The sequence below is a fragment of the Montipora foliosa genome, chromosome 3 (assembly GCF_036669935.1).
Source record: "Montipora foliosa isolate CH-2021 chromosome 3, ASM3666993v2, whole genome shotgun sequence".
In the NCBI taxonomy this organism is placed as follows: Eukaryota; Metazoa; Cnidaria; class Anthozoa; order Scleractinia; family Acroporidae; genus Montipora; species Montipora foliosa.
The window spans coordinates 18,878,413-18,887,120 of record NC_090871.1 but is presented as its reverse complement, the minus strand read 5'-3'; the positions used below and the strand labels follow the sequence as shown (position 1 = coordinate 18,887,120).

At 39.0% G+C, this 8,708-nt stretch overlaps 1 protein-coding gene across 1 annotated transcript; it reads left to right on the top strand.

The window, feature by feature from the left end:
* Nucleotides 1-4,611: 4,611 nt before the first annotated feature.
* Nucleotides 4,612-7,051, top strand: LOC137997000 (frizzled-4-like). Its single transcript, XM_068842669.1, has one exon. It carries the CDS (start codon nt 4,840-4,842, stop codon nt 6,484-6,486), a length of 1,647 nt encoding a protein of 548 aa, XP_068698770.1. The 5' UTR covers nt 4,612-4,839; the 3' UTR covers nt 6,487-7,051.
* The last annotated feature ends 1,657 nt before the right edge of the window (nt 7,052-8,708 follow it).

The window sequence follows — 8,708 nt, the reverse complement described above, 5'->3', positions numbered from 1 at the left end:
ACTCACTGCTGGCTAATTTGGTCAGTTTTATCAAACAAGTTGATAAACGTTGGATTACCACCGTGAAAGATTTGGAGAGCTGATATTTCGAGCGTTAGCCCTTCATCAGTGCGAATAGAGGAATTGTGGGTATTGTTGGTTTTTATGAGGGTGTGGAGGAGCCTTGCCATTCGTGGGAAATATGGTGACAGGAATTTGTGGATAAATTGATGGAATGAGAGGCGTTCGTTGATTCCGTGAGGATAGAGTGTACCTAGTTGAAAGATGAATGTTTGTTGCGGCTTTCTGTGTTTCCTTGGTGTAAGGATGGGCAGCAAATTATCACGTTGTGGTGGGAGTGATAAGGAAGATTAAAATAACTCGCAACTGGTTTTGACGCATCTGTGTCGTTTTTTTTCTACATCTCGTAAGTGTTCGCGAAAGTACACTTCAGTGTCACTGCGGGCCTGAGTCCGCTTCTAAACCAACTGAGCCAGCCAGTCGACGGTCTCTGATTTGTCGTTACACAGTACCCTTGCTTACTGTTCATTATCTCAGCTATAGCGCGGTTTTCAATTGAATGTCGTGAAACAAAATACCAAAGTAATGACTTCGACCAATCACAGCAGGTGCAAACAGCGGAATGAACCAATATAACGTACTTGCTAAAAGCGCGGGAACTGATTCGCGCGTGCAAGTCACGATCAGTTTTGATTTGCCTACTCGGGTTGATAAACTGGCGCGAGATTTTTAAACCAATCACTGAGCGAAGTAATTGCAATCGCGTTATTACTTTCGACAGTCACTTGAAAACTGCTCTATAGAACACTAATAAATTTGCACCAAATTGGCTACCGCCTATTGGTTGAGGGTAATGCTTCTTTGAAGCAAAACAATCGATGTTTGAGCTATTTGTGCGCATACTTGTCATTGCTTATTTTTTAAAAATATTTTGAGGAGTGATCTGGCCTTAGTTATTCACTCGGAATGTGTAGCGATATTTACTTATAGATAAATAGTTATCCAGGAAATAACTTTAATTTTTACTTCACATCCTTTGGAGGGGACAGCCATTCTTAGAGTTATTTTCATAGAGTTATGTCGTAGAGTTAGAGTTCAGTTTCCAAAATCCTAAATTCAAGATTTTGGCAGTCCAAAATCTTGAATTCAGGATTTTGGCAGTCGTTAACTCTAACTCTAAGTCATAACTCTACTGAAATAACTCTATTGATAGTTAACCTCTCCTTTGGATGATGTTGTTTATGGTGAATAATTAACGCTATTCTCGTTTTGAAAAAAAAAACGCGGCCTGAACGAAATTCGATAACCAGTTTTGAGTAAGAATTTAAAGTATTCAAACGAAAACTATTTTCAGTAGGGTGGGGCCTAAAGCTACCAACAGAGACGCCAGCTATTTGTCCACCGGATAAAATCTACCTGAATCTACGCATTTTGACTACCCCCTGTAACCTTCCAAAGATACGCCCAGAAGATTCTAGGTGCGAGCGCGCAGAGCACGCTGGGTAAAAAATATGGTAACCCATCTGTGCGAGAAAATTTGGTTTTGTTGACCGACCGTACGTAAGTCCACCCCTCCATATATGCCAATGTTTTTTCGTTGTAATAATGGAATAATGCCATTTTGTGGAGCGGAATAACGGAATAACGACTTTAATTATGTAAACACCAATGAAATACCATGTGAGCTTTCGCGCGAAAACATTTATATATTGTCCGGAATAAGTAGATTTTTCAATGGAATAATGAATTCTTTTTTACTGGAATAATGGAATTATGAAAAATTTTGAGTAGGGTGATAATAGAATAACGAACACACGATTATTCCTCTTCACCCCCCGAAAACACAACTGACGCTTAAATAAAGTTCATTACCATTATTTAAGAACCATACTAATTATTTCTACAATCTCATTACTAGGTCTTTCAGGACTCCAAAGTGTTTTCTCTTTAACTAGTTCCCGACTTTTCCAAATCAGTAAGATGTAAGTTTAACTTCAAATCCTCTGTCTCTTTTGGCGGCTAGTCTGACATACATACGTTTCGCCAATGGACTCATCAGAGACCTTTCGGTACAGCCAACTCGTCAAACGTTGCTTTTGAAGTCCCGCCAGCGTTCAAATGACGCTAGCAAATCTAGCCTGATATCTCATTAGGATTCTCAATTTCATAACATGCCAAGAAACCATTCTAAAATTGTGAAGGAAATTTTAATGCGTATGTTCCTTTGTCCATCCTCCAAGAAAATTCCCCTGAGACATCAAAAACGTTTGTAGTGGAACCTCATTTCTTCACCAATATAAACTCCTGACAAAGGAAAATAAGGGAGACTTGATTGTCCTTCTCTGTCCCACTTATTTTCTCTTGTGCCTAAGCATCTACATGAGTGGGGAAAAATACCTCAGCAACCGTTCGTCTGTCATTTAACTCGGTAAATCTTGCAAATAGGATTAATTTGGAGGATTAAAAATTAATCCTCCAGCATTCAGTCTTCCGGTTACACCAAATCTGTTGAATGGGTGATTAATTGACTGTAAATTGTATCGGAAGGCGGAAGTTTGGTTTGAAGTTCGGTTTGATCTTTTGGAAACCCTACCCTCCTTCAATTTCTTATTATGACTTCGTTTTGTTTTTTAACGGAAGTAACCTTGTAAAAAGAATAATCGAGACATTATTGTGGTTGGTCACTCCTTGCAATAAACTTGATCTGTAGTAATTCAAAGAATTTTCTTAAAAAAAACTGAAGGGCATCGCGAACGAGGCTCTCAATGATCTGACTTTGGCTCAACTTGGGTGTTAATTAACATAAAAAAGTTATTTTTTTTATGCCAGTTCTCGTTGCTTGTCTCTGGGGTAGGTTTTCGGCGACAGAAGCTAAACCTCTCGGAAAAGGCTCGAGGAGTTTAGTCTTCGCTGACCGAAGTCAAAAAAGTATTTTCAGTGGCTGTAGCAACGAAAAACGTTGCAATAGAAATCGAAGGAAAAACTTACAGATGATGTTGCACTGCTGGCGACGTTTGGAATATACTGCTCGAAAAGTAAAACCTTCTTTGACTGAGGTCCCCCCAGGGGTTTTGGGGAAGAAGCCGAACGCCGCTAATTTAAACTGGGAAACAGGGGAACAATTGCAGAACATCTTAGCGAACAAGGGAACATGAAATTTTAGGAAACAAAAAGATGGTGACAATTTTGAGAATAATTTTAGGAATAAGGGAACAGAAGTAAATATTTAAAGGGAGTAAAGATTTTCGACCCCATCGCCCTCCCCCTACCCCCGCCCAGCCTCCGAGGGTCGGTTTTTCTTTTTCAACGACTGCAAGACTTGGAATAGGCTCACACAGAAATGGGCTCCTGGCTCACAAGGTCGTAACAAAACTGAGCGAAACACATTCCAAGTAACATATTGAGGCGGTCTTGATTTGAAATAAAATATCCGTTAAATGCATCATTTTTTAGTTTACAGTTAATTTGCCCTTAGCGGAGAATTCCAGGTGGCCGGCTGTTATTTGCTCGCACTTTACTCAACAGAAATGCATGTTAGTAAAAATTTCAGATGAAAGCTGGACTCTTAACTGGCTTAGCCGATGTTTCCATGGGGTTTCAAAACAAACATAGACCGAGCCGTGAAACAAGATTTTTAGTGTTTTGGCCATGTTTTTCTCGCTGAAGATTTTAGAAAATACTACAGATATAAAAAAAAATCCTGTGTCTTGGTCTTTCGTCGTTTTACGCAAACCTATGGAAACGGTTCCGACGCTTTCTAATTGACTCAACAAAATGGAAAAAAATACACCTTTCGTTATTGTTTTTAAACTTAAAGCTGGGCCATAATCTTAAAGTAAATAAATGAAACAAAATTGCGAGACTTGAAAATGTTCCTAACCGAATCCTTTTCAAAGCGAAACAGGGGCCAAACTCGAGGGGGCCAGACCGTGTTTCAAAATCTGACGGAGTGAACAACTTGATCGATCGTGTTTTAATCGGACAATTTCTTGAATATATCTTTTGTCATTTATAAATGAGAATGAAATATAAAATAGTTCGGTGGAATTTTGTCACCTAACTTCTAAAAATACTTTTTGTTCCCAAGCCGTTTGTCAAGAGAGAGAAGGTTAGCAACTTTAGGCGCGTTCGATTGACCCTATTCCGGAATAAGAATACGAGGAGTGATGATTAAAACGGTATGTTTGGCGAGTTTAAAGCAACAAGGATAATAAATGTATGTTTGAAATAGCACTTTAGCAAGTGTTTGATAATTTTAATGTGAATCTCCGTAAAAACGAAGGATTTATAAAATTCTATTCCATGTATTCCTATTCCGGAATACGGTCAATCGAACGCGCCCTTAAGCAAAACCGTTGGCGCTCATTATCTGATAAAGACGAAGACAAAGTTTGTATTCTACATTCGTATTAATCAGTTCTTTTGACGAACATAACAAAGGCAATGTCAATAAGACCAGAGAGTGCGAAATAAAAGCAAGCACAATGCACTTTACTGGTTTACTTTGGTTATTCGATCCACCAATCGCCCTGGGGGTGAAAAAATGGCTCTCTCGATAGGCGTGGTCTTAATCTGTCAAGTGTGTTGTGATCAAGTTGTGATTGGATGAGAGTATCCACAAGCCCAGATCGACAGATCGACGGCGGTCGAACACGACTTCCTAACATGAAACTTTTGCTTACATGTTCCAGTCCGAAAGAACGTAACACGTACTTGTCGCATAAACCAATTCAGAGTCAACAAATCAGAGAACGGAGAATTGAGACAAAATGCGACTAAATAGACAGCTATTTCAAAATTAGACCGAGAGAGAACCATAGTTTATTTCAGCTGGCGAGCATGGAAGCCGGATCCACCATGAAGGCGACCAAGCGTTTGAGGTTTTTTGTTGTATTTTTGACAGGCTTTGTCGCCTTTAGTCAAGGATTCAGGAAAAAGGGGTGGAAGTGTGAGAAAATCACGTCTTCCTTGTGTGACGAGTTCGGGTACAACAGAACTCGGATGCCCAATATACTCGGCCACGACAGCCAAGGTGAAGCCGAACAAGAACTCCTACAATTCTTGCCATTGATTCGTTACCAATGTGCGAGTCAGCTACAGTTTTTCTTGTGTTCGGCGTACTTTCCAATGTGTACGGAGAAGGTGGATGTTATGATCACTTCTTGTCGCCCGTTGTGCGAATTTGTGCGCATGAAGTGCCTTCCCGTGCTTTCAGAATTTGGCATTGCATGGCCCGTTAACCTCAACTGCAGCAAGTTCTTGAAAGAAAACAACTTGAAAGCGATGTGTATGTCGGGGCCAAATATCACGGATAACCCTACTACCAATGTGGTATCGCTAAATGAGAGCACAACCATAACGGCAACACCAGCGGGAAGGCGTCATACGGGTTCAGAACAGTGCAGGAAATTCAAGAATAGCGTCAATTATTATTATGTAGGAAGCACGGAATCGTGTGCTGTGTTGTGTAATGAAGAAGGCATCTTTAAGACTTCCGATAAAAATGCTGTAGATACGTGGATGACACTATGGTCGACACTGTGTTTTCTCTGCACATCAGCAGTTCTTTGTACTTTTTTCGTGGACACGAAGCGCTTCAAATACCCCGAACGTTCGATCATTTGGCTTGCCCTCTGTTGCAATCTACACTCCATCTCGTTCATCGTTCGGTTGGCAGCTGGTCGCGAATATATCTCGTGCGATCAGGAATCCAATGGCCCAAAATTTCTCATTCAAGATGGTCTTAGAAACACCGGCTGTGCTATTGTGTTCTTAGTGCAGTATTTCTTTAGTATGGCTGCAACAGTTTGGTGGGTCATTTTAGCGCTAAGTTGGTTCCTAGCGGCAGCGATGAAATGGGGTCACGGAGAGATTGGCTCCTATTCGAACTTGTTTCATGTCATTTCTTGGACACTACCTGGCATCAAAACTATTTTTATCCTCATTACTCGTAAAATCGATGGCGATGAACTGACTGGGCTCTGTTTTGTGGGAAACCAGGACTTGATCGCTCTAGCAGCGTTCGTTCTAGGGCCCGAGTTTACATATCTAATCATCGGCACGCTGTTTTTAATCGCTGGATTTGTTTCATTGTTTCGCTGCCGCTCTACAGTTCAGCGAAACGGGACTAAGAAAAGCGAGACAAGTAAACTCGAAAGACTAATTGTTCGTCTTGGTATTTTTTCGGTGTTCTCGACTGTTCCAGCGACGGCCGTTATCGCTTGTTACTTTTATGAATATGCGAACAAAGAGTATTGGTTTTACGGTAAACGGCATGACAAAATCGCCGAACCAAACCTTGGCATATTTCAGTTAAAGATTTTTATGTCGCTGTTTGTTGGCACGATTTCAGGACTATGGATTTGTTCACTTAAAACAGTTCAGGCGTGGAAAAAATTCTATTATGTTGTCACCGGGAAGAGGCCACGTCGACCGCATGTTCAAAATAATGGCCACAATAAAAATACGAACGAAACAACGGTTTAGTCTTGACCTCTGTTTTTGGAATCGCAAAAGCAGAAAATAAGGGGAATCTAATGACCAGTTGTCTATTGACCAGTTCTCTAGTTTTACCCGAAACTGCAAATTCCAACTCGTGTGGATGCAATAGAGTGTGACAGAATTCACCGAGAAGCCAACACACACATAACTTATTGTACTTATCGAGAAGTGGCAAGGAGATAAACTTTTTTGTAGACAAGCCAAAAACAACTATGGTATTGAACAGCCATTGTTAACTTTTGGGGTCAGTTATATTTCAGGTTGTTGAAGAATACTTTTTTAACTCTTCGTAAAATCATGTGTTGTTTTGAAACGAATTTTATCTTGACTTCCTTTTGGAATTATGGCTTGAATTAGACAAGAAAATGATATTGTCTTTGTCGAGGAAAGGGAAAGTAAATCATCGAGAATATTGAATATAGGTTATTACAAACGTGTAGACTACAGATGGTTTTGAATGTTTTGTTGACTTCAATTGTTTTGTACATAACAGAAATGATTAAAACCTGAAATTGTAAATAAAAGGAATTTTTTTAATTCTCTGGTAAAATAGAGCAGGTTTTTGTTTTTTTAATCACGACATATGAATCCCTCATGCGGTCTTTTTACATCGTTTCTTGTCAATCGTCATCTTTTGTGGCGAGTTGCCGGTCTTAAAATTCTAATCAGGCTGACACTGTTAGAAATATCTACAAAAGATATCACTTTTATACGCTAATTAGTCCATGTTTGTTTTCCCACCAGTCAAGGCGGCAAGCTCAAAGCTTTGTGAAAACATTCGTTTATTAGTTCAGCAATATAAACAGTATACCCCAGAAAAATATTGCAGTCTGTTTCAACGGTCTGGTATGTTTATGTTGTGGTGCTTGTCGGTAAGATATGAAAGCTGTGTCCCAAACGATCTATTTACTCTTTGTGATCGGCTTCCTTTCATCTTTCAAATCCAATTATTGCTTATTTTTATTTTTCCGGTTGAGGTCGCCGTCGGCCTGCCCAAAGTTCATAAAATGTGATTTGATGATTCAGTGTACTAGAATGATCATTGCAAGGTATCAATGGTTGGAGAACTTCTCATTAATCTGAGTCTTTTGACACTCCTTGTAAATTTATTAAGACATGAAGCCGATTGGGAAGAGGTATTCAGTTGTATTTTTACGTTGAAAGAATTTTTTGCTCTTCTCCAAGAACAGTAGAGGGGTAGAGAGGGAGACACTGAGCAAAAAAATCAACAGGCTTGACCAGGGAAGTCCCAAGTCATTTCATACATATTTTGCATCAATATAAATCCATTTGTATCTACAATTAATAGACGTTGCTAATCAAAAGTACTCTTACAGTTGTTTTGTTTATTTTTCTCAGAAGATCAGCTTTTTGGAACATATTCTCAGGTCCAAAACCTTTTCCCAAACCCACAGGTTGGATGCAGAACTTGGAAGATTTTAGGGTTGGTTTTGAAAGGAGTGGAAAGATATCATGGTTTTTTTGCACTATAATAACAGGGCTGTGTCCTATACTACTCTATTGAAGAAAATAAAAGTTGACAAGAACTCTCTGTGAGTCTTAGTATCTTCTCTTCTTGCTCATTGCCTCAAGTGCTTTGATTTAGATTCTGATTTAGACATAATATTCTAGGTCAATGACATGAAAATTATTATTGTAGTTGTTTTGACGATGATGATGACGATTGTTAATAATAATAATAATATTATTATTATTATTATTAACAATTATTCGCCGAAGATAAAGTGATTATCGGTGAATATTCACCAATAATCACTGAGCCTGAGGCGAATAATTGTTTTAGTATAAATACACAGGTGATTATTTCAAAAAAGAGAAAAAAAGAAACATTTCAATGCAAAATCATCTTCACTTACAGTGGCAAAACGACTGCTGGCAGCCATTTTGTCCGTCGAGGTGATTATCGGCTGATAATCCGAGATAGCGAGCCAACGAGAGTGTGCGATTTTGTATAATCACCTGTGTGTTTATACTAATATTACTATTATTATTATTATTATTATTATTATTATTATTACTATTATTATGATGATTATTATGTCTCCGAAACTTTAAACCATTTGTGTGACAGTTTTTCACACTGTAGACTCGAACCATTCTGTAATTTGACAGATTGTCTCGGGAGAACCAAATTAAAGGGTGCAAGGAAAGAGGAAGGAGTATCTTGACTTCTTCAAAAATTAGTT